Genomic DNA, 25,152 nt, shown 5'->3' on the forward strand with positions numbered 1-25,152 from the left:
CCTCAACGTCTGGACAACATTAGGTGGCGCAGAGTGGAACCCCCCTTCTAATTATAGTCTGCGTTGAACAGGGGGCTCTTTAGAACATTTTATCACTGAGTTGTGGAAGCACAAACACACAGAGCATGTTTCTGACAGCAATATACAGCAGCTGCATCACGTCTAGAGTTGCGCAGCAGGAAATCGACTTTTTAAAGATGTTTTACGTGACAATTATAAATAAAGGTTTTGAACTGCGCTGAGATATTGATCGGCTTTGCTCGGCCACCAAAAAGGCCACTGTGGGAACTGTAAACAGAGCAGACCGCAGATGATGCTGAGCCGGGTATCAAGTGATGGAACCTGGAACTGGGCTCCTGTGAAACAGGGCAAACGGGGAAGTGCGGTGCAGGACCGAGGCCCGGCTGATAAACAAAGTGACAGAGTGATGTGTACGGGAGTCTGCCGCGTCGCTCTCCAGAGAAGAATAATGAGCAGCTCTGCATGTAAACTGCGGTTGGAAAACAACAAAAGCTGCTGACTGCTGCGGCGTGCGGTGAGCTGGAGATGACCCGTCCTTCAGGTTCATGCCTGCGCAGACATTTGTCGCTGTTTAAACAAGCTACTGTTCAACAAAAACACAGAGGGGGCCTGGATCCCAATATATACTGGAAACGGAGTCAAAAGCCGAGCTTTGTTTGCTTGTAATTGCAGTTTTTGCGGATCGGATTTTGACACTGTTGAGTCATTAATCCTTGAGTCAGAGTCGGGTCATGAGTGCGTAGAAGAATTTGCTGACACAGCGATCCACCAACGCTCAAGTCAAGTGTATGTCGATCGTGCCTGGATTTTATTTAAAGCCAATTATTCTGCATCAAAGTCCATAGTTTTCACAGTGTGACAAGATACTTCGTGGACATGGAACATGAGAACTCTTGACAAAAGCGCCCCATCTCGCTAGGTCGTGGGTTCAATTCCCATTTGAAGCAACGCAGGGTTTTGAGTGAACATAAATCCTTACAGTATTGAGTGTCCATGTTTGGCACTCTGGTTTCCTCCCACACAATGATGGCCTCAGGAAACAAGCAGAATGAAATCAATGACAATCTTGCAGGTGGAAATATTTATTTCAAAACACGATCAGGATAAAAATGATTCTCAAAAGAGTGTAAAATATCATTACAAAATATCAGCAAACTTCGCAAAGCTTGGATCAATCACTCTCCATTGACGTCTTCCTTGCCGAACTTTTTGTTGACTCCACTAAAATACTTCTCCCTGAAAGCATTGTGAGCCTGATAGGGTTTGAAGCCAGGGTCTGATAGATGAGCCACACTGTCCGAGTCCTGTGAAAATACAGATCTATTACAGTCAACAAAATACACCAGCGGTCAGATTACACTCGTTGAAATAGGGTTGAAAGAAAATATTGATCCACACACATATCGCAGTACAACATTGAGTCAATATTTTGAGTCCAAAAAATATATTTAGTTCTGGTATGCAGCACTCCTTTGATTTGCTTACGTTCAGACCCCTATGATAAAGGGAAAATATATTCAGTAGAACCCATATACTGATATTTTCTTTTATGTGTTTGGAGCCTTGAAGTCACAAAAACTCACAAAAAGTCATAATTTTAATACTATTTTTAGAGCAAATTTGCATGAACAACGGAGACTACCTTCAAGCTACAAGCAAATCGAATCTGTAAACAGCCACAATAGTACAACAATAGAACAAAAATGTTGTTTCCATGCAGAACCACAAACTAAATTCTCAACACAACCTCAGCAACAGACACAAGCGAAGCTGCCAGAGGGATATTAGGTTTAACATCTAAATAAATAATAAATGAAATATACGACGATAGGCTTAGGTTTATATGTTTGTATATGAATAATAATAATAAATGATATTTTATACACCAGTGAAAAATTGGCTAAAACATGGCAGGTCAGACAAAATACATTATATAAAATTGGAATAATAATATACCTGTGTATCTTAGTGATAAGGCAAAATGTCTGACATAAACAAAGTAAATGTTCCTCATTGTTTTTGCCTGTTGGAGCAGAGCTGCGCGCACATGTGATTTGAAAGCAGGATTCTGTTAGTGGAGGAATAATAAGAAGCATGGATAAGAAGGAGAGGTCTCATTTTTTAACACTGACTGTGTGATTATTGTGAATAAATGCGGTAAACGCCAGCCAAGGCACAGATGGAGCCGACATGCTTTTCTGTTAAATTGGGCGAGTTGAGTGTCACCCATGAGCAGGGCCATCCTGAATAACCCCGTCATAAAAAAAGTAACACGCGCAACAATTTTTATGGATCTGTTTGCTATGAAAACACAGAAACGACACAAACATGACTGAGGTTGCACTGATCCGGGGGCCTTAAGGATTGGACAGGGTGGAAAAGAAAAAAGAAATGGAAATAAAAAGGTTCAGCAACACAAAAGTGTCATGTTAAGTTTGCTCATGGTTAAAGAAAAAACACTGATAAAAAGTGAAATGCACATGAAATTCACGATTCACAGTGAGACGGTACGGAGACAGCAGAAGAGACAGTCGCTGGTTCGGCCAAGTGGTTACACAGAGAGCAACAGCCAACACACTCTGGCTCGACATAAGCCGAGTTACATCGCTGCTCCTGTTCAGGCTCACTCACAGATGAAACCACGGGCGATGTGATTACGCAGACTTCCTCAACAACTCTTGAAAATATACATCAAGAGAGGCTCCAACATCCGATTACATGGTGCGCTTCAAAATCATTCGCATGTGCGAAAAATAAATCCTTTTTCTCAGGAAAAGATCTGAGTAAACAATAATCAGAGAGGCCAGCCAACACAAGCGTGTTATTGATTAAACAGCATTTTACCATGGATTTATTCTTTTTTTAATGTGCCGTTTCAACAGTGTCTACAAACGCTCTCGCCTACGTTCGAGTAGAAAAATTATTTTGCATTGAGGCGACATCCATCTTTGGCTGGGTGTCCTCACCGAACACAGGTCCACATCAGCTTGTGAACTCAACCCTCAGTCCTCATTGAAGCTCTTGCTAAGCCACGCATTTACAGGATTCAGTGCAAATAAATGAGTCATATAAATCTGTCTTTCTAGAGAGAAACATAAACATCACACAGACCTCTGGCTCCTTGATCTTCTCCATGGTGATGAGGCGTCGAGACGTATGGCTGGACAGCGTCTGCTCACAGTTGCTGACCAGCCGCAGACAGGGATGAAGAGGAATCATCTCCTCAGTGTACCTGGATGGACGTCAAGCCATGAGGAGAAGGCAGATGCTCATTTAGTATGTATTTATTTTTACTACAATTCAATTGTAGTTGAATTCTGAGGAACCTCGGGCAAAGCGCAATTGTGCTTCATTGAAAGTCCTGCAGAAAATCCCTTTTAAATTGTGAAAAACTGTAGCTATTGACACTTGAGTATCTTGGCATGATATTGACAGAAAATGTACTTGTTTCAAATGACTCCAGCAAGGGGTGGGCCATATGGCAAAAATATTTTATGATCTATTTATTCATTTATTCTTAATAACTTTGGATTTTATCACTTCCACTTATTACTTTTACATGATTTAATTTTAGTTTGGGGAATTTTCAGAAAAATCTTCAATATTATTTGCTTCATAACAACATCGTTTCTTTATTTCTTCACATTTTGGAGCGCATTTACCTGGTTCTGCATTTAGTTTTTGGTGAACTTTTAGCAAATCATGAGCGTCAGTAAAGTTTTGAAGTGAGATGTCGCGTGAGCTATTAGCTCTGTTAGCTCAGTTATCTCTGCGGTGCAGACAATCTTTGCCGTCGCAGTGCAGGAACACTCTTTCTTGCATGAATGTGTGTAGTCAAGTTAGAGGTGCATCAGGTTTAGTTGGACATTTCACCGGCATCTTCGCTGTGAATGAGATGGAGACGGAGTTCAGCTGTGAGTGATGCCAAAGTCAACATGGTCTGAAGTGTATAGAAAGAATCCATGTGAACATGTTCTAATTGTCCATGGTTTAATGTCATCATATGAAACTGGATCATTTCCCACGCTGCACCTGACAGTCGAGCCGCAAAAAAACGCTGCTTAGAGGATGAAAAGTAGCCTGAGATACAAATCCTTCAAAAGATTCTTGGATGTATGAATGTTATCATCTCTTCCTACCTTTCTCAATACGTCCTGAAAGATTAACTGACAGTTTGTTAACTGACTGACACACTAACAATGCAATAACCACCTTGGCAGAGTTCAATAACTGTTTCATGTGTATCAAACATGTTTTTATCTGAATTCACTCATGTTTTATAAAAAAAAAAACGTTCTCATTTGGTCAATCACAGTATCACATTACTGCTGCTTTGGCATAAACACAAATGTTTTCTAAACTACCTTCAAGCATCAACCTCTGAAAAACTATCCCAACATGGCTCTCTTCATGAGGCGCAACATATATTATATTTCTATTCCCAGTTACAATTGCGCCAGCACTTACTCTGTTTGGATTATAATTAGGTTTCAGGAGTGTGATGTCAGATCCGAAACAGTTTGTGATTCTGCATGCAAAAGGGGAGGAAAGTTCAAGGATCAAGGATTCATTTTGTCATCTCAGCCGCACACTACACTCGACACACACACAAACAGGGGTGACAGAAAATCTGCAGATCAGGCCCGAGAGACTGGTGCCGCTCCTGCTTCTATACACAGCTGTACACGGTTCAGATCCTTCGCACAACTCGCCTGCAGCCAGACGTTTATTTTGGCAGATCACCTCGAGAGGAACACAGTAGATGAGCGAAGACAAATGTGTGAAGGTGCTGATGAACGCGTGTGTACGTCCTAATGTATACAGTGACACACACTCATGTACGCAAAGGTAAAAGTAAAACAACCACTCTGCAAACAGCGGCAGGGTGAAAGATGATCTCATCTCCCTTCCTGATTTACAGTTGAAAGACTCTTGGCCCCGCAGCACTTTCCTCCAGGAGCTGGAGGTGCTGCTGCTTCAAACACAACCTTCCAGTCAGCACTTCAGTTTCCGCGAAGGCAACTGTGCTTCAGGTTTGTTGGATGAGCCGACACATAAAAAGGTGCTCACCACTGTCATTTGTGGTTACACACGGAGCAGCTGTTTCAGTTTGAAAGATAGTGTTTTTCTAAAGGAGAAAACAAGGGGACAGACTGCACCTGTCTTTTTACACGTCCAAATGGTTCTGGTTTCATGGTTCATTCTGGTCATTCAGTTTTCAGACTGAGAACACACACAGTTTTTCACAACTTGGAAGACATCTTGTCTTCAAGATGGGAAATTCAGTTTTCCATTGACAACCTCGAGTCAGTGAGTCTACTTATTCATGACACAGTTTACCGTATGGAAAACGTGAGATGTGGATTTACAGACTCTTTATGTAAAAGATGAGTAGTTTAGCAATAACAACCTGAGACTTAAAATGATAAAACTGCTTTTTAGAAAAATCCAGTTGCAAATAGTGTTATCTTTCAAACATTACACAGATTTAAATTATGGATTTCCAAAAAAAGACAGTGATATTTTTACATTGGGCAGAAGCGCTATACACTGCTGATGGTAAAAATGCTAACGCTGTACTGATCTGTTCATCGTTTATGGTGCGCTGCTGCCCCCTGCTGACGTAAGTTTAAATTACGTACGGTGCTAAATTGTGCGCCATCAAACTGTAGTTTACAATAAATAAAAATATCTCCACTCTCAAAGTTTAAAGTAAATACAAAAACCAGGCAGATTGTCTCCAAACAGAAGTGTCCAATGCAATATTGGATAATAATAATAATAATAATAATAATAATAATAATAATAATAATAATAATAATAATAATAATAATAATAATAATAATAATAATAATAATAATAATGCAGGTAGAAGGAAGTAACTGACATTATTAAAAGGCAGTGAGGCAGTTTTGATAGCAGAGATGTTTGGATCAACTCACTCCGGTCTGTAAATCGGCAGCCAGTAAACCAGTCTTCCACCCATGACCAGGTGCTCCGCAGAGAAGTTGAGCAGGTCAGTGAAGATGTCGCTCAAGTGGTAGGACTGTGAGACAGGGACGTGTGACTCGGCATATCTGCACAAAAGACATTGGCAAACCATAACAGGCCAACCGATACACATGAAAGAACATATTGGAAAAATAAATGGAATCATGAGCACTTACATGCCGTCGGCTGGTTTGTTATGGTCCTTGTGGGAGCCGGTTCTTCTGGTTGACTCACGAACGCCGTATGGAGCTGAAAAAATGAACAAGGTTAAAATTTGATTGATCCGACGCACCTTGTTTCTCAGTCTTCAGCAGGATGGATTTGCTAAACAATATTTTGGTCTAAAATCCCTTTACATCACAAGGAAGCCGCCTGGTTAAGCAAACAGTAGTGAAGTCAGGACTCACGGTCCGTAATGATGGCATCGAACAGAGGCCCCTTCTTCCACACAGGTTTGGAAGCATCAGACACCATCACATCAACATACATCTTCTCTGTTCCATACTGTCGCAGGTTGGCCCGGATGTTTTCATCAGGCCCCCGCCACTTCTGGTCTTTACGACTCGACCTTCCTGAAGAGAAAAAAATCATATAAAAATCTGATGAAGAAAGTGATTGAAAGTAATTTTAAGTTTATAATATATAATAATAAACCTACCACGGCCATGAATAGTGTTGTAGTCGATATCAGCGCCGCAGACGTACGCCCCAAAATGGGAACACGCTACCAGCAAGCTCCCTTTGAAGCGTGAGGAGAAAACAAATGGGATTCAGTCCAGGACATTAAACATTGTTGCTTTTAAAAATCAGTTATATAAGCCAAGTATTTATATGCAAGGTGGAAATGGAAAAACAAAATGAGAATTTAATTCATTGTATGAGATAAAAATTGAAGAACCTTTTCAAATTTTTGTCTTGTATGGAACTAAATATAATTTTTTTCATATACTGTACATTTATTAGTATTTTGTTAATTCCGTGGAACATATTATATCCCATTATATCCCATTACATTGTATCTCTGAGTGGTTTAGTGCTCATTGTAAATAAAAGCTTTTCACTTTTTTTAAGTTTCTAAATCAAGTCTAACTGAAGCCGTTGCTACTTGTGGCATATCTGGCCCATGTCCTTGTGAATATCATTCTGAAGGACTCACCAGTTCCCACAAATGGGTCAAACACAAGGTCATTCTCTTTGACCATTGCATGGTTGGTCATTATGAAAGAGAGTCCAGCATCCATGCTAGTGTTTCCAATGAAGTGTCTGTTCTTCACGCTGTGGGATCGGATCAGCTCCCGTTGTCCATCTGCTATCTGTGCAGGGGGACATTGGCTTACTGGACTTTCAGATGAAGTTGTAAGGGGTCAGCGGCTCTTACCCAACGACCAAAGTATATGTAGAAAGGGTCATCTGGAATGTTGTTTGGATCAATGCCATAATCCTCCAGTAAACAGAAGACATGCTGTGGGTTCTTCAAACTCACTGTGCCTTCAAATGGAAGGTATTCCAGTGCCTTGGGGAAGAAAAAAAACAGGAATTTCCATAAATAAAAATAAATATTAATGTAATGCAAATATATTTGAACACTCACATCAATTTTCTTAATTCTCTCTGCAAACTCAAGGGTTTTGTTGAAGGTGAAAACATTAATTCTGTATGATGAGTCTTTCTGCAGGTACGGTAACTGCAAACCAAAGAAAGATGTGCAGATATTGAGTCAGAGTTTCATTAATTGTACATGATTTTCCTTCCCAACTGACCATGTTTTCAGTTGGATATTTGAGAAGGGATTCTTTAAGCTCACTATGTGTGTGTCCATGACCCCACAGTTCAAATGCAGACCTGGAAATTACAGCAAACAGAACACACTTGTTTTTTGTTTATAGACCGAGTAGTGTGGGGGCTTCTTTGTGTATATACAATTACCATTGGTGACAAGACTAAAATGAACAATGGAAACATAAAATTGAACGGCTCACTTGGCACAAACAGATCTTGCCATTACTCCACAGACATCCTCCTCAGACAGATCATTCAGACACCAGAAGGGAGACTATCAGAAAGAGAACAAATGGCATTACTTCAGGGCAGCATCTCTTCTCTCTGTGCATCTCTCTCCTTCAGCTTATCTTTTCAGGTTATAATTTAGATTGTCAGATGCGTAGGCAACTTTGGAAGTGAGTATTAAGCAAAGATCATTAGAATAAAGGGAAAAGTCAAATGAAAACCTTTTCATCGAATTTCTCGGTGGCATGGAAATGTCTTCCTCTGAGGGTCAGAAGAGACTTGATTTCCTAAAAGACATAACACGGAAACATTAGAACTTAAGGGCGTCTGTTACATACAAATTAAAAAATAGCTGCGAATTGTGGTACTTTTATATCAGTATCATAATAAATCACTGTACCAATGTATTTTCAAAATAAAAACACCATTCATTCTCGATTGAGTTGCATATTACCGTATACATTTAAATTTATCAAAGACTGTAAAACTCTTTAAAACTGAGGAAAAAGCCACAAAATGCCAGGCATACCGGTAACCTGAAGTCTAAATTATCTTGTGCAAGATGCAGTAAATACTGTAAACGTGATCGTCCGGGGGCCGCCATTTTTGTTGCGCTCAAAACAAGTCCGGCACAAACAAGTGTCAGTGAAAGTAGTACCGCATTCAGAAACCATCTCGCTAATCATACAAAATAAAACTATAATGAGGAAATTACTATCTGAAATTGGACGTGTATTTTTATTAAATGTAAAAAACTTATAATTGTCCGCGCAGCACAATTCAAAATCTATAGTTTCCTCTCCTTTTGTACATATTTTTATATATATTACATTTTTAGATCTAAATGAACTTTGTTTATTTTTATTTTTCATTTTTGGCGTTTAAACCAAGCGGTCAGTTGCGTGTCTGGATAAAGTCTTGTAAGCTGCTTTCATTTTAGTCATAAATAGTCCCGCCCTCTCTGCATTGTCATTGGCTAATCAGATAATATCTGAATGCCATTGGTCGATCACGCCGTTTCTGTCTGACAGCGTTCCTGCTGCTGTCAGCGCTGATGCTACTGGACTTTGAAACACCTTTATATGAAGCAAGAAGCGCATGAATAACAATGTCAACCGACGATCGGGGTTTATTGTGAGTCTTTTTATGTTTGCTTCACTTTTAAGGGGTTTAAAGACGTTTGAAAGAGCCTTAGTCGCGGTAAACCAATCACGTTATATTCAGTCTTATACTTTTGATTTTATTTTTGTTCTATATGTAGTAGCTGCTGCTTAGCAGCGCCTCTTACACATGCCCTTAAAGTTGTTCATTTGTTTTGTTTTGGTTCCCAGGACAAAGCAGCTGATCGGTACAAGTCAGAGTGATGGAGCAAGGGGAGCTGCAACTAAGCTCTCTGAAGTCTCTGCCAAGAACACAGTGTCAGTCAAAGGCTTGAAGGATAACTGGCAAAAGTGGTCCAGCGAGCACCAGCAATACCAGAAGAACAACCCCTTTAGTAATGACACAAGGACCAGCCCAGCGGTTCTTCAGAGAGGAGAGGACGACTATGGCAGACCTCAGCAGGGCTCCCTGACGGAGCGAAGAGGAAAGGACGCCCACACACACGTCAGCAGGGAGGTGCAGGAGTTATGCCAGGTGATCAGGAACATTGGAAGTCAGAACAAGGAAGACAGAGATGGAGTGACAGTGGAATTTGGGAGACTGTTTGAACATTATGTGAACATATCCAATAAGCTGGTGGGGATACTTCTAAGAGCCAGGAAGCAGAAGTTGGTGGACTTTGAGGGGGAAATGTTATGGCAGGGGAAGGATGACCATGTGGCCATCACACTACTGCAGTAACCACGCACATTCATTTAGTAGTTTGGATTTTCTAAAATTACTTTTAACCCTTTTAAAAACAAGTGGTAGCCATTATTGATTAGACTCCACCTGAAGACCGCAACCAATGTTCCCGAGATCATAGTCATTGGGCAATTTATTGGTAACATTTTCAATACTTCAGTCGCTGAAAGACAAGGGGAATGGAGCAGGCGACTTGTCAGTAAAAAGGGAACATGATCTCTCTGGGCTCAGGTGCTTCTGTGTCTGTATATGTTTCAAGTGTACCTTCATTACTGACTGACCTCCATCAGGACAACTGCATATATTGGTTGATCTCCTGCTAATACAATGTTCCATGAAGAAAAAAACTGAACTGAGAGAAGACAAGATTTTGAACAAAGGAAACACAGAGCTTGTGTGTTTAATTCAGCAGCAAAACCCTTTTATTATAACTGAATATTTATCAGGTAACATACAAGTACACATCACATATAGTAAAAGGTTGCATTTAAGCCCCTGAGAATCTGACTGACAGATTATTAAAATTATCATATAGGCACATACTTCAAATACTGAGTAGTCATTTTAAATACATTCTCCAAGAAAGGATGATGCTGCAGGATGCTTCAGTATTTTAGACACACTTAGATTTTTGTATTCATTCATTCTTCTACACACTTGCACATAGTACGGTGATGTTTCATATTAATATACATAATTTATCTAAAGTTACATGGGTAAATATGAATAAAAGAAGTGTCATTTCAATGATCTGCTCTCTTGTTATGATGTGTAGTGGATCTCTATCTAAGATTCACAGTGTAGTTATATTTCGCATTAAAGCTCAGCGTCTTCTTTGGCGCCATCTCCTGCTTGGTCCACGAAGTACACGCATATTTGTCAATTATGACTGATGCACTAAGTAAAAAAAAATGTCACATGCAGGCACCATTCCTTCAATCACAGAAAAAAATACATTCAGAAAGATATTATATTTGTCAAGAAGGATTGAGGCATCAAAACAGAAGAGCAGACCATCAATAAATATAAATCAGTTACTCTCTTCTTTGGAGTTTAGAAGCTCAATCAGCTGGTCAGCCTGGAAAACAGAAGCAGATTTTTATCAATATCAGGAAGGAACAGACTTGAGCCCAACCTACTGTACACCCAGAAATGCTGACGTACAAAATGACAGGGTTGTTCAATCGATCGATATTTTCCTATTACAGCTTCCTTCCTCCGGTACAAACAGAAACAATGTCGACTCTGCACAAATATCAAACTGAGAAGTCTCGCTCAACTATAAACACAGTTATAAATAGGGCAGTATTCTTGGCACTGCTTTTAGTTTTCCATTCCAGGGTCTTGTAAAGAGATTTCCCTGATCTATTTTTTGTGTGATTAAGTACACATGTACACAACATTTAACTTACAGTGACGAACCAGTAGGAGTTCAGTCTGTAGAAGAAACGAGACATGAAGCCCAACTGACTGGCAGGCGCCAGGACGTGGAGGTGCAGGTGGGTGACGGAGCAGAAGGGGGGCCAATGGAAACCAAACCTGGGGATCATATAAACAATTAGGTCAATCATTTTTTTATACAAACACTTGAATAAATCTGTGTTTTTAAAACAACTGCATCTCAACTGACAACCAGAAAGTTGGCATTATCTTTCATTAGATCTGGTTAATTCTCAAAATAATAATCAGGTACAAACAACAACAGCAGAAAAGATAAATACATTGCAATATATATTACATGTACATTTCACTTGCGCAGTAAAATACGAATTAATGTTCATTTCAATCACCTCCAATGCATTGTAAATGCCTTACAATGTTGATGCATTGATGGCTAATTTTGAATTTGTCATACAGACTGACTATTCTCACACGTGTCTCCGGGCAACTTGTACTATCCATATATTTATTTTGTTTTAAGAGCACTAACACATGAGTCGTACAAGGTGACGGTTTTGAAGATTTCGACTATGAAACTGACAATGTAATCCAAACTAAGCAGTCCAATGACGATGATACATTTGGCTACGAGTAATCAGAAAGCAATGCAGAAAAAATATATATTGTAAATATATTTTGTTATATCTAGAAATACAGTATTGAAATGTGAAGTTACACCATCCCACCACAAATGAATGTAGCCGAAAGTGATCTAATCTTTAATGGATCGGTCACAAGCTCCATTTGTCTTATGTGCAACTGTATTTACAAATGACAGCGCAGTGCTCACCTCACATCATCAAGGTCTGTGAAGTCGTTTTTTTGCAAGATCTCGTTGCCCATTTCCACCATGCGTTTCACTGGAGAGAAAAATAGTGCTTACTCTGAAGTAGTTTATCATAAATACTAAGATTTATATCCTGTTTGTACATAATATTGTTTCAACACTGGTTATACAGTATATTATAGAGCAGATTCCTGCCATATCCGTTATAACACGTTATGTGGAATATAAGAATATAATATAATAAAGAACAATACTAAAAGATTTACCCAATGGTATGTGTGATTTGTTGAGCGATTTACAGTTCCCAACGTGTTTGGTTGGAACAACGAGGTAGTGGTGCGGGGCGCCCGGTTTAATGTCTCTGAAACATGAAATCTCTTCATCCTGAAAAATAGACATTCGTTCGAAAAGTCATCATAAAATGCGACCGTCAACAGTATGCAGTGTTTGAAACCAGATTATCTGAACAGTTTTACCATTAACAATTGTCAAAACAATCCTGGTGTTCAGGGTGTGACTGGCCATTAAGTCGGTGCACTGGTCATATTATGAAAAGAAAAAAATGACAGTCGAGTATCAATAAATGTATAGAAATTCCAAGCATGACAAATTATATGACAAGCCGTGTCAGATGACGATTATAAAAAGACAGGTGCACCTTTACAGGGGCGTTAGCCACAAAGCTACAGCTAAAGCAAGTAGCTGAGGCTCACTTTAATGCCGTGCGCAACATAAAAGCATCATTCTTACACAGTGAAGAAGCTCAGTTCCCATTTCGTTGTTAACAACTCTACAAAAAATACATTTCTTGTCATATCCTTCCGGAGGAGTGTTGGTTGCGGGGATATTTTGTGCCTCTTCAGTTCCAGCCATTGTTGACGCTCGACGAGACCAAAGTAATCGAGCTCTAAGCTAATCGAACGTCAGCACGCCGACTGTAACGTTCTGGTCGGAGGTGAGCACGAATTCCGAGGGCACTAAAGCAATGGGAGAAGCAGCAGCAGTAGTAGTAACAGTAGTGAGGAAATTTTTTTTTACTTATTTTAATGAGGAGAAAGCAGTCGTGTTGCCATATTTTCTCTACGTGACGTGTTATCTGACTGGAACCGAACAGAAAAAAATAAAATAATGACTAATCAGAACACAATATAAAACAATATAAAGGGACTTCAACTGAAATTTCTGAATTGTTCAGTGATTTTTTTTCTTTTTGTCTAAAGTACAGAATGAGGAAGAACGTCATGATCGAAGCATTACTCAGGACTAATACCGACCCTCTATGACTGAAATAGAAACCGATGCCATTTCCAAAACACCAATGTGTCTTGTCTTGATGAAGTTATAAAGCATGACAAGACACAAGTGAAGAAGTAGATAAGTCCTAAAGCAGCAATGTGTAGTTTAAGAATATGTCCAGCTTTTGTTTGCAAGTGGAATCTAGAAACATCTTTCATTCAACAGACAAACAGAATACAGAGGTCTTCCTCTGTATTCTGTCATTGAGTTGTATTGTTGAACACACAGAATAAACACAGAGCCAGTCTCAAACACGGTAAGTCCCACTTCTTATTTTGACGTCAACAGAAGATGTTACACAGTCAAAGGGAGTGTTTAAAAGACAGCTGGAGAGTCTGTCTCCGCAATTTTTGACTGTTCAAACTGATAATTGTGATTTCAGTAAATATGAAAATAATCTATTTATGTCTAAATGTTACGCATTGTTGCACCTTTGACTTCATAAGACCTATTGCGCAGTTGCTTGGCGGCCATCTTTATTTATTTATTGTGGCCTGCCTTTTCTTTTCAGTATGTTCAATCGTTGTAGTAAATGACCTTATTCTTGACATGTCAAATCAACTACCTATTACACACTTCTTTCTTTTATTATTATTATTATGACTATTATTATTATAGCCCTGTGATCAGATTCTTCTTCTGGTTTGTGTAAGATTTCAGTCTCAGTCTTCAACATCCAATAAACAAACAGGAACAAGGAGGCGATTTTGTTTGCTTTGCGCTTTAATTCTTTTCTTAGGAAACACAGTTAAATACATTTTAAATAAAAACATGTGAACCACACCGACTGTTTTGAAAATAAAAAAAGAACAGGAGAGTATTCAAACATGGCTGGTGGTCTATAAAGCAACAGCTGAAGTCCCTTCTCCCGAAGACATATTGCAGATAAAACATAGTGCAAATCTGTACTATTTTGTTCAAACATTCTTATCGAGTAAATCCATGGACCTCTGACATCAGCCTCACTTAATGTAACAATCATTTCTCATGCCGCAAAAATATCTTAAAAATATAGTTTTTTTTCTGAACTTTTTAACCAAACAGTTAGTTAGCTTTGGGCAAGAAAGCTCTGTACAACTTTGTCAGAGAGCTGAGCATACTCTTCATAAGTAGCCAGTAGTTTACAGCTGAAAGACCCTGGAATGTGAGAATCGAAGTGGCTGCTCATCTTCAAGTAGGAACAGGTCCATATGGTTCACAGACGTGCTGTGAACCAGCAGAGCAGGACTGGAGGACGTGGGAGGCAGCAGCCACTGCACCAGTGGTGGAAAAACCAACCACAAGTTTCGGTATCGTCACTTCAGATAACTGACTTTTTTTCCCCATTTTTTTTTCTTTTTTAAAAATCTCATTCACATTGTTTATTTCTGCAGCGACCAGACCTCCAAGTCCTTCACGATGAAGTCCATCTCACTGGAGAGAGGAGGGTTGTGGAAGGTTGGGCAGGAGATACTGGATCCGCGGTACAGGTTGGCATCCAGCCACAGTCCAAATCCTCCGCTGTAAACACAGAGAAGAAGCACTTGAGCGTCCCAGTTCTCAAACAGTGGCACTAACATAGAATCTTCCCAGATCTGCAGCACCATTTCACACGCACACTCACTATTATTTATTTTCATCTTAATTCCATTTGACAAGTTAATAAAACAAATATTAAAAACAGAATTTAAGCTCTGGTGCTGCTCATCCATATTGAATATGCTTTCATAAACCAGAACTAAAAATATTTGTTGACCCCTGAATACTTTTAAAAGCTTGTACAATGGTTCATCTTATACGTTAATACACAACATTATAACCACCTAACATTCTCTATTCTATTTTCACGTCCCAATTATTTTATATGTCATATATTTTTCCCAACTGCTGTGAGAGATCATTTGAATACACATATGTAATATGTGTATTCAATATGCAATGTATAAACAGAATGCAAAAATTCAATTCAAATTAAATGGATACATTATGTGTTCTGGGAGGGGTATAAATATTTAATTTAAAGGTTAAGCATCATATTACTATGGGATAAATGAGGCAGGTGTGTCATATTTGTATCAAGCTGTTACTCACCCTCCTCCTCCGATCTGCAGGGAGTCGATGTTCCCGCTAACAAAGTAGGAGTTCTCACCGCTCCACCTGTAAGCCTTTAAAAGCAAAGTACAACATAAGACCCTTCACTCAAACAGTGACACTGTACATCAGTTAAACATTTCCAATATCTATACGTTCGTTACCCAGTAAAAGACAATGTTTCACTGACCTGGAATTCTGGGTTGCAGCTGAACAGGAACGTCTCTCCAGTACCATAGCAAGATGTACTGACTCTGAATGGATCGGAAGAAAATGCCCCGAACACCTGAAGAGAAAAACGGAGTTGGTCATGAAAACTGCGTCGGGTCTTGTTGTGACGGAAGTTGAATAGGTTGCAAACCTTGTTGTTCATGTCTTTGATGACCAGCAGCACCGGGCTGTCCAGACCCGCCATGTTCCGGTAGAGGGTCTTCAGGCTGCTGCCGTGGATGGCGAGGCTGTAGACCAGTTGCCATGGGTACCCCTGAGTCCTGGCTGGCATGTGAGAAGCAAGCTGTCGAGAACACCAAAATTATTTCCTGAACTTCTCCATTTACGTCCGGACTTGACCGTGGTGGTTCTACTTACGTTCTCCATGTGGTGGTCCTCCAGCAGCTGGCTGAGGTCGCAGAGAACGGGAACAATATCCTCGACTTCCTCGCGGTACTCATGCTCAGATTCTGACTCTTCTGAGCTACACAGACTCAGGCGACGCTTGGCATCCTTCACAGTGATAATCTGGAAGAAAAGAAGGTCAAGTCAGAAACAATACATCTCCACCTCAAGTTTGAATGACTCAGTTCATATTTCTTGCATGAAGACACAAATGTCCCTAAATCCCCACCTTCACATACGGCTCCACACTATCACTGGCATAATAAAAAACCTTGATATTCTCGGGGAACCCCCTGGTCCTTCCTGTTATCTTCATCTCCTCGCTTCTTCAGACTCACATGTTTAGATGAATGAACTGACTGGCCTCATGTAGTTTTATACCCTCAAATGACTTCCTCTTTCTGAGTGTGCTGCCATTGGTTTGTTGGCAGGGATGGATAGAATCTGATTGGTCTGCTCCTGCAGGGAACGGTTTTCATTTTCGGGAAAGAGGAAAAGTGTTGCGCAATCTCAACTGACGGGGGTGTGGAAGTGTTGCCCATATAAAGAGCAAAGACTTTCCAAAAGTGGGTGCAGCAACATTTACTGAAAAACAGAAGGTAAACTGAGGAGAAGAAAAGCCCAAGCCTGCCGAGATTTGCTCTCTACCATGCCAAATTCATGTATGAGGTGGGGATGTTTGGGAATAGGGAGAGCATGGAATGTCCACAGCATGCCTTCAGATTTAGTCACCTAGATCTGGATTGTCTAATGCTGCTGACCTAAATACTATGGTGTATATAATACGGTAAAATTTTTAATTTTCCTCCATCTTTTCTTACAGTCTGGCAGAAGTTATTTCATTATTAGAGCTGACCTTTTCACTCACGTTTTTTAGCTAATGGTCATTTTGATCATCTTAAATGTGTCACATCCGTTTTGTGTTTTCTGTTCTGCCTTTCTTGCAACATCAGTTGCTGAGCTTCCATGTTGTCTTGAAGTCCTTTCTTGCATCTCACTGTATTCACCTTTAACAATGTCTTTGTCCTTTGCGATCATAGGGAGCATCGGTGAAATCCATGTTTTTATATTTGTGGTGATATTTCTTTTACTAACAACCTAGTACATTTTATTTTCATTTTCGTTTAGAATACGTGTTTGTTATTTGTGATTCACTTTCTAAGCACAGATCCCCTGTGTCCTTCATTCATCGTCTTACCCTCCAGTTCTGGACGGCAGGGTTCAGGGGCTTGCTGAATAGTTTGCTGATGGCGGTGGCCTTGCCCTCCTCCACCACCATGTACCGACTCTGGTTCTTCTCCTTGATGAGGTAACGGGATTGGCGGTGCTTCTTTGTCGTCTTGTCGCTGCTGTACATTTCTGGTGACCACTGCACGAAGAAGGTGTAGAGATGGTCCACTCTGTCGAGACAAACTTGGTGTTAGTTCCGGAGAGCTGGCTGCATCAAGTGTGTTTTCCCAGGATCAGCTCCAACAAACAACACCCTGTGATTGAATGTGGAGTCGTGTCGTGGCACGACGTCCTCAGTGAGAGTGACTGCTGTGAATGTCTTGGGCGTTGATCATTGATCGCAGTGGATTAAATTTGCAGAAGAGCAAATACAGAGAGATCAGCAGAAAGAAATGCTTTCATTCCATATTTATATAAACTTTTCACATGCCTGTCACTGTTAAAAAATGGTTATACATGGTAATAATAGTCTAAATGATCATGACAGAGAAGTGAAGAAGAGGAATTCTGCGTGTACTGTACTTGTCAAGAGTCCAATTTGAATTGGTGACACAATATTGTTCATTTAATTGTCAGTGATAGTCAGGTGACCTTTTAACCCGGCTCAGCTGGGCTATTTATTAGGTGATAAAATAACAGACCAACTATCACGGTGAAATTATTATTATTACTGCATTATTACTTTGTTATTTAATTGAAAATGTTGTTTACTTATTTTTTTATTTCAAGATAATGTTGCACAGACAGATGCATTGAAGCAATGAAATGAATATTGTTTTATTTTTGTTACTTTTCACATTTGACATATAATATTGCTGATAACTATTATTAATTAGGTGCCAGTTTTGCAAAGCGTCATGATTTTAAAAATGAAAAAGCTCATTGTCAAAATAGGTTAATATATTTGGAGCTCAGTGGACCAGTCTTGCGCAACAAAGAGCTACCAAGGGGGCTACAGGAAGGAAACGCTGCGAAGCTGTGCGGGCGCTTTGCCACGCATTGTTCATTGCAGGGTCTGATTCTGCACAATTTGATTTGTAATGCATGAAAAATCACAACTGATCTAAAATAGAAATGGTTTCGAGCAGCCAGCTTCTTTATAAAAAGTTACAAAAAAAACAGCTGCTGAAATTTAGCATTATAGTGCAGAGACTCTACATCACCACATGATTCACTCAAATGCATGCATCAAGGCATTAAAGCAAAGTCCACGAAAACATGCTTCTCAGTTGTACTTACTCTCCGACGCTGTATGCGACTCCCATGGCTGTAGATGAATCTGGATGGTAAGAGGTGAAGGAGAGAGAGCTGGTGTTAGGAGGCTCAGTGCAGCTGTTGCATGTCCACTAAGAGCCACTGACACCTCCTGCCTTTTATACCCTCGGATCAATGGCCGGGTCAGATAAGCCCCGTCGACTGTAAACCCTCCCTTTCTCCCCCGACAGCAACTCTCAGCATTTCACAATGAGAGTTGGTGATTAACCTGACCTGCTGGGAGTCTGCTGCCCTCCCGTTGGCCCTCGTCCAGACTGTAACTATGTCAAGGCAGTGGCTCGCTGACCGATTGAAGTGGCTGCACACAGAGATAAAGAAATCTGCCTGGATGGCAGGGATCGCTTTTAATTCTTCACAACCTCTCTCTCACGCGCCTCATCATTCCAATCGACGGCTGCTTTTGCTTATTATGTAATTTCATTCCTCCTTACTTGGACCATTCACACATACAGTGGTGGAAAGTTTTCAGGCACCCAATGCTTTCTTCTGTGTGCTGATGGTGATGATTTATTTTTTGTTCATATTTGAAATCACTCAGTTTTGTTACTTTGTCTTACAAACAATAAACAAAAAAAAAAAAACATTCGTATTTTGGAATTTTGGAACACAAAAACCATTTTACTACATGATGAGTGCGTCAAATTTTTTGGTCTTTTATTTTATTTTCCGCCACTGTACAGTCTTAGACACAAAAGTACTAAATCAATTGCATTTCTTTACACTACAAATATTTTAGTTAGTTAGTCTCCAAACATTTTCCTTGTATTTCTCTCCTTCCATTTTTTGCTTCTTTCATTATCGGAAAAAAATGTTCATGAAGACTATTAAAATGTTTTAATAATATTTTACTCCAATACTACTGCCATGTAATTTTTTCATTAATATATTGTGATTTGAGGTGTCTTTTTTAAAGGATCTTAGCTAAGAGTCACTTTTATGGCCGTTCATAACAGTAAAACACAAAGAATACTGAGACATAGATCAAAGAATAATAAGTTTCTTGACACTGTCTAAACCACAGTCTGCAATAAGGACATAAAGACATAAACTGTTACATAGCTCAGTGTTCCACACACACACATAATGCAACACCACGATAAAACAGTAAAGGATGCCAGTTAAAGTTGAGTAATCCAGAGCAGTTTTTCTTTGTTTTCAGAACAGAAAATGACATTTCAAATGCTCTGGATTGATGAATGTTGAAGCGGCAGTGGCCAGCAGTGATTAATCTGTGTGAAGATCAAAGCTGACGCTCGGTTTCGACTTGTCTCCCTGAGAGACATTTGCATTCAAATGCATCGAGAAATTGGTTTAGGAAATGGTGTTGATTACACTCATGAAAGCCATCATTAGTGTGAATTACTATCAAGCCAATGCTAATTTAGTCTCCCTCATTCAAACCCACCAAACAAAGAATCATATTGAAAACTTTGAAATTTGTTTGCGTGAGTGTGTAACAAATTTTGCACAGAATGGAAAATGCAAGCTGAAGCTTTTCCGTGGTAGAACAGGTTTCTTTAAAAACACAACTGCTATTGTTTATAGTTCAGACTACAAGTCCCATGATGCAGCAGCTTGTATTCCAAATTAAACATTTCAGTTCTGGCTGTTTGCTCACCCAAGACAGAACACAGACTTATCAAGTGTTAGCTCAGGTTTAAGCTCAAATGTGTAGATTTAATCAAAGATGAGAGCCGCTATCGCTGGTCAGAGATCAATAAACAGGCATTCTTCTTTTATCACGTGTCAGTGCTCACTGTTGTCATTATGCTTATGTTCAAACACGATCACAGGCACGTCTGTTCCGTCTATCTGACTGTGGATACCGGAGCAAACACAATGAACGTGAGGAACAATGGATCACATCATCGGAACGCTCCGCTCCGACCAGGAAGTCCTGCTGATGGGATTTTCAGGCCACTCAGTTTCACTTAGATGCTTCTTCACGGAAGTTGAAGTTGTTGAAAACAAATCTATATGCAGTTACATAAGCAGTTCCATTGTTTCAGTCGTGGCTTTCAAGCTTGTTCATGTTTAGATATCAGCTTAAAAAGATTACAAAAGAGGACACCGCCAGGTCAGATGTCAGCTGAGGGGCTCTGGCTCAGGAGGAATATGAAGGAGATCAATATGAGCTCTCATCCTTCTTACAAATACATGCACGGACCCAGCATGCTTTTGGGTCATGTGCACATGAAGCCGTTGTTTTTTTTCCACTTTTTTTTAGGTCTGTTTGCAAACTGGGGAATAAAAGTGATCACAAGAGGCAGAAATGAAATTTTGTTCACCAAACACTTGAGAAAGACAATCCTGCCAGCAGCAGCAGATACTGAAATTGCATTTCCCATCTTTAGATATGTATTTAAAAAAATCAAAAATCATTTTTCGGTTTGTTTTAAAAGGTGAAGACTTTTAATATTGTTTATTCAAGGAGCCCCAAATTAGAAGAAGCACAGCAGCAAGACACATTGTGAAGTCAACTCAGACTTTGTCAAGTGGGAGACCACTTTGCTGTGTCCATCACTTCTTCTGAACAATATTTAGAACTTACGTACAAATAAATAAAAATAGTAACTAAATATCCTTGCCGCCAGTGGTCCAAAAATCCAAGATCAAACAGAGTTTTAATGTGGGGAAGAAACTTCAGTGAGAAAAATCTGTGAAATATGCAGGGAAATTTGGAAACTGATTGAAAAGGTTTAACTTGGGCCTGCATTCACAGTCCTTACACAGCAGTGCGACAAGTGGAGGAAAGTTGAGCCTGGAAAGACCTTTACAGTAAATAACTTGAATACAAATATAGTTAAAACTTAAGCGGTGGAGGCGAATTGGCCACATTATAAATTCTATCAAAACATCATCTGCATACAGAGAAATTTTGAGTGATGAACCATGTTCAAAGTTGCCAGAAATGGTTATCACAAACAGAGGTGGTCTTCCTATCTAGTTCAGAAAGTATTTTTCATGACTGACGCTCGGGGAAGAGTTTTATCTCGGAAATACATTCCTAAACAAAACCCAAATGTTGCACTCGTTCCAATCTACTGCACTTTCAAATAGGTAAATTGGTTCTTAGGTGTTGTCGAAGGATCCTCCTCACCTATCTTCAGGCCTGAGACAGTCTGTATACGAAAATGCCATTGAGGAACAGTTTCCCATGAGGTCATCAAAAAAATATTCAAGTACAGACAGGAGTCTCTTTTTTTTTCAACCGGCCTCTGATGCAGATTCTGGGAGAAAAAGTTCAGGCGTCTCAGGTATTAATCTTCCAAAACTAATGTCCAACTTTTGTGTGGTTAGTGACTGATATAAAACATAGCAGACTGATGAACTACTTTGATGCATTTTAAGAAATATTTAACCACTAGGTTCAAAAGTGCGTTTAACTGGCATAAAATTTGGACAAAGGAAAAAAAAGCACTTCATTTATGATTTTTGCAATTCTATTAACATTTAAAACAGTAAATAGTTTATATTACTGCTAGTAATGTTGAGTAACATTACAAGCAAAACAAGCACACCTCAGCAACTTATTATTTATTCAACTTTTGCATATATGTTTTGTTCTTAATACTTAATATAATAAGGGTGCAGCGCTCGATCTATCTGTAATTGCACTTTGCCCCTCTCCAAAATGAGCTGGGTGACATGCACCTGCAGTTAAATACCTCCCACAAAGGCCGATAGAACTGCTTCTCTACTTCCTCTTCTGCTGGGCTTCTCCAGGCACATCCCTGTGATTCCTGTTTTTGACCCAGTTCGCCTTCCTGACTCTGCGTTTCTCTTCGGGCTCTGCAAACTCGACCTCCTGATCTTATGTGCTTTCCATGCTTTCTTTGTCTTCTGGGTCTTTTTTTTCTTCAGCTGGCCTGCTCTACTGGCCCTTCCTGTTCAGTGTTGAACTCACTTATCACTTCATCCCCAGCCACACGGTTCTCCCTCACTCTGCTCGGGCCTCTTTTTGCCTTTATGTTTCCTGCTTGGGAGTCTTCATTTAAAGAGATCAGTATGGATTAAAGAAAAGTAGCGCGTCAATGAGTCACGAAGAAGAGCGAAAGGTCTAAAATAAGTCGTGCTGTTCCTCATATATACATTATGGTAAATTGAAATATGAAACATTTATTTATTTATTTCTCACTGTACTTCATTGTACTTTGAATGAATGCATCAACCGTCACGGAGATTAAAGCTAAGTTCATTGACAACCCAACAAAGCAAAAGGGATGGAAGTAACTATCCCCTTTCCCACAAAAGGTCCTCAGTGGATGCAGGTTTGTGTTCCAACCCTGCAAGCACATTGAGGTTAACCAATCAGGTGTCAGCTGAAACAACCAGCACCAAACTGATAATCAAGTGATGGCAGCCTTCAGACACCCGATCGGTAATAAGAAATCCTGTTGGTTGGTTGGTTCAGGACTGGTTTGGCTCGGCTTCTCCTGAGTCCTGCTGTAACATGGACATAGTTGTGTTTTCACTCTCAGAGGTTCAGAGGTTCATAGTGAGGCTGTACCTCGGTGGATGTCTATGGTCCAAGCAACACATTGTCTCTTCCAAAGTGTCAAATAGTCACTTTTTTTAATGAACTTTTTGTAAGATGTCGGCCTTCCATGTTGCGCATAGGTGTTTCAATGGAGTAAAAAAAAATTCTCTCTTCTTTGACATTCAGTGTGGGTTTAATCTTAACTCTGCCACACTGCCTATAATGCCAGGATTTGCTGCAGACATTTACAGATCTATCTTTGTCCCGACCCTCACCTATGGTCATACGCTGTGGCAGAAAGAACATAGAATACAATACAATACAATACAATAGAATGACTTTGTTCTTCCCACAATGGGGAAATTTGGGTTACAGCAACAAGCATTGAAAATTCAAGATATAGACAAAGCTACAATACAGGTATATTCAACACGACAGAAACAAAGAAAGCATCTCGGGATCCCCCAGTCGGAGCAGCTAAATGTCGCCCAGGAGAAGGGCGTCTGGCGCAGCCTTTTGAAGCTGCTGCCTCCGCAATCTGGCAATGGATAAGCGGACGAGGATAGATGGCCGAACATGTGCCTCAATTGAAAACCTAATGCAACAAACTTTCGCTTCACCGTGGGATGCAAAAGTCCTCTTGAAAATAGTCACTACCTGACGCCTTCAGAGTGAGAATGTGTTGCTTCAACTAGTCGCAGGTTAACAGGCTGCAAAATGGGCCTCCTGCTCCACTGCTACACACTTAGATGCCAACTTTAAAAAGTATGACCTCCACTAATTCAAGCAGATGATTCAATGCACTGCAACATTTGAAGAAAGATATACAGTAAAGTTTTGGCAGCAGTTGTGCCATTTCATCATGGGGCAGTCTTTAAGTTTGACACATGAATAACACGTTTATTCAAAATGGCTAATCCTCCATAAAAAAAATATGGCACCAAAATTGTGGGAACAGTTGCTGCTGACTGTGAGATTTACCTCTTGTCCGTGTCCTATTCATCAGTTCCCAGACAAATTCAGTCAGGTGTTGAAAAACCAAATGCTGAAGAGGATCACTGTTGTGCACAACTGCACTCTGTTCAGACAAACATGTGTTTGCTTTGCCCTGCCACCTATTGTTTTCTCCTCATGTCAGTTATTTCTCAAAGGGCGTGTGATGGCAGCCGGAGGCAACAAGAACATGGTGTGTGGTTAGAAACGTCCAGATTTGCAAGGTTGTATCATCAAGTCCAAACATGTCAAACACATGTCATTAAGCTTTGATAGGCATTGAGCCACAGCAGAAATGCCACTTTCATGAGACACCCAGGCTGCACTGCAGCAGTTGTAGGTGTTGACGTTACAGTAAATGATTCAATTTAATTGGTTTTTTTTCTGTTCGACTTCAGACAATTCAATAAAAATTCATCCTGTTTGACTGTTATTTTCAATTTGGCACCTCTTCTCTCGACTAAATCTGTGAGTCAAAACCCACTCAAACCAGAAGAAACTTTACTTTTGACAAGGCATTCTTTGAAATACTGCCTTTGACTTTTCCTGAACATTTTTAAACATCTTAATGTTTTTTTAACATATGCTTTCTAAAGTACGTCACCACAACAGGTTGGAAGGATGAATACAGAAGATTTAATTTGCCCAGACTATTTCTCTAGTTAAGATAATATCATGTATGAAATGCAAACGATAAGAAGCAAGTTCATGCTGGAGTTCAAACAGGCAGCACAGGTCATTTAAAAGTGACTCAACCATGTGTGAACCCATACTATTGATTTTAACAATCCAAAAGTCCAGTTGTGGTCGCTGGTAAAACTATGAACGCTTGAGGACATTTTCACAACCTTTGTGTGTGTGTGTGTGTGTCTATGTGGTTTGGAGAGAGACAGAAGTTTTCAGTTATGGATTAAACATTTCAGCCTGAACATGTACGTCCCAGAGATCATTCGATTCGGGTGAAAGTCAACAATAGCTGTGTTATAAAGATAATGAAACAGGACTGAGCACCTGTTGATCGATGCTCCTGACGGCTTCTGAGTTCAGTATGTGTCTGGTGGTGAAAGTTGCTTATCTGGTACAGTACAATACAATAATAAAT

At 39.9% G+C, this 25,152-nt stretch overlaps 4 protein-coding genes across 7 annotated transcripts; 1 reads left to right on the forward strand and 3 right to left on the reverse strand.

Annotated features, from left to right (window-relative positions):
* Positions 1 to 1,101: 1,101 nt before the first annotated feature.
* On the reverse strand, positions 1,102 to 8,628 carry trmt11 (tRNA methyltransferase 11 homolog). 3 transcript variants are annotated; one of them, XM_053881207.1, is made up of 13 exons: positions 8,549 to 8,623; positions 8,241 to 8,306; positions 7,992 to 8,065; positions 7,773 to 7,854; positions 7,604 to 7,696; positions 7,391 to 7,525; positions 7,169 to 7,325; positions 6,671 to 6,751; positions 6,420 to 6,584; positions 6,189 to 6,261; positions 5,964 to 6,098; positions 3,133 to 3,253; positions 1,102 to 1,325 (listed from the first exon to the last, which is right to left on the reverse strand). In XM_053881207.1, exons 1-13 carry the CDS (start codon positions 8,621 to 8,623, stop codon positions 1,197 to 1,199), a joined length of 1,386 nt encoding a protein of 461 aa, XP_053737182.1. In that variant the 3' UTR covers positions 1,102 to 1,196. The 3 variants fall into 3 exon arrangements, with proteins under 3 accessions (XP_053737182.1, XP_053737183.1, XP_053737184.1); XM_053881208.1 differs by lacking the exon at positions 7,992 to 8,065 and having other exon boundaries at positions 8,549 to 8,628; XM_053881209.1 differs by lacking the exons at positions 7,604 to 7,696; positions 7,773 to 7,854; positions 7,992 to 8,065; positions 8,241 to 8,306; positions 8,549 to 8,623 and having other exon boundaries at positions 7,169 to 7,321; positions 7,391 to 7,508.
* Positions 8,629 to 9,032: 404 nt separating this feature from the next.
* On the forward strand, positions 9,033 to 10,687 carry si:dkey-29b11.3 (actin-binding Rho-activating protein-like). The gene is made up of 2 exons (XM_053881140.1): positions 9,033 to 9,153; positions 9,351 to 10,687. The coding sequence occupies exons 1-2, from the start codon at positions 9,128 to 9,130 to the stop codon at positions 9,859 to 9,861; spliced, it is 537 nt and encodes a 178-aa protein (XP_053737115.1). The 5' UTR covers positions 9,033 to 9,127; the 3' UTR covers positions 9,862 to 10,687.
* Positions 10,246 to 12,986, reverse strand: hint3 (histidine triad nucleotide binding protein 3). Its single transcript, XM_053881141.1, has 5 exons — positions 12,842 to 12,986; positions 12,358 to 12,475; positions 12,095 to 12,164; positions 11,277 to 11,403; positions 10,246 to 10,942 (listed from the first exon to the last, which is right to left on the reverse strand). Exons 1-5 carry the CDS (start codon positions 12,962 to 12,964, stop codon positions 10,895 to 10,897), a joined length of 486 nt encoding a protein of 161 aa, XP_053737116.1. The 5' UTR covers positions 12,965 to 12,986; the 3' UTR covers positions 10,246 to 10,894.
* A 1,106-nt stretch (positions 12,987 to 14,092) lies between these two features.
* LOC128768429 (nuclear receptor coactivator 7) lies at positions 14,093 to 18,663 on the reverse strand. 2 transcript variants are annotated; one of them, XM_053881311.1, is made up of 7 exons: positions 18,542 to 18,663; positions 17,271 to 17,472; positions 16,046 to 16,195; positions 15,819 to 15,971; positions 15,648 to 15,743; positions 15,458 to 15,531; positions 14,093 to 14,887 (listed from the first exon to the last, which is right to left on the reverse strand). In XM_053881311.1, the coding sequence occupies exons 1-7, from the start codon at positions 18,565 to 18,567 to the stop codon at positions 14,749 to 14,751; spliced, it is 840 nt and encodes a 279-aa protein (XP_053737286.1). In that variant the 5' UTR covers positions 18,568 to 18,663; the 3' UTR covers positions 14,093 to 14,748. The 2 variants fall into 2 exon arrangements, with proteins under 2 accessions (XP_053737286.1, XP_053737287.1); XM_053881312.1 differs by lacking the exons at positions 17,271 to 17,472; positions 18,542 to 18,663 and adding an exon at positions 16,302 to 17,239.
* Positions 18,664 to 25,152: the final 6,489 nt, after the last annotated feature.

The sequence above is a fragment of the Synchiropus splendidus genome, chromosome 12 (genome assembly GCF_027744825.2).
Source record: "Synchiropus splendidus isolate RoL2022-P1 chromosome 12, RoL_Sspl_1.0, whole genome shotgun sequence".
NCBI lineage: Eukaryota > Metazoa > Chordata > Actinopteri > Syngnathiformes > Callionymidae > Synchiropus > Synchiropus splendidus.

Coding starts and splice junctions, on each gene's coding strand:
- LOC128768429 (XM_053881311.1), bottom strand. CDS start 18,567: ATGGGAGTCGCATACAGCGTCGGAGA. Junction 15,532..15,647: donor GCTGCAACCCAGAATTCCAG/GTCAGTGAAACA, acceptor TTGCTTTTAAAG/GCTTACAGGTGGAGCGGTGA. Junction 14,888..15,457: donor CTGCAGATCGGAGGAGGAGG/GTGAGTAACAGC, acceptor CTGTGTTTACAG/CGGAGGATTTGGACTGTGGC.
- trmt11 (XM_053881207.1), bottom strand. CDS start 8,623: ATGGCGGCCCCCGGACGATCACGTTTACAGTATTTACTGCATCTTGCA. Junction 8,066..8,240: donor CCGAGAAATTCGATGAAAAG/GTTTTCATTTGA, acceptor TCTTTCTGATAG/TCTCCCTTCTGGTGTCTGAA. Junction 6,262..6,419: donor CGATGCCATCATTACGGACC/GTGAGTCCTGAC, acceptor TCATTTTTTCAG/CTCCATACGGCGTTCGTGAG.
- si:dkey-29b11.3 (XM_053881140.1), top strand. CDS start 9,128: ATGTCAACCGACGATCGGGGTTTATT. Junction 9,154..9,350: donor ACCGACGATCGGGGTTTATT/GTGAGTCTTTTT, acceptor TTTGGTTCCCAG/GACAAAGCAGCTGATCGGTA.
- hint3 (XM_053881141.1), bottom strand. CDS start 12,964: ATGGCTGGAACTGAAGAGGCACAAAATATCCCCGCAACCAACACTCCT. Junction 12,165..12,357: donor CAAATCACACATACCATTGG/GTAAATCTTTTA, acceptor TTTTCTCTCCAG/TGAAACGCATGGTGGAAATG. Junction 10,943..11,276: donor ACTCCTACTGGTTCGTCACT/GTAAGTTAAATG, acceptor TCTGTTTTCCAG/GCTGACCAGCTGATTGAGCT.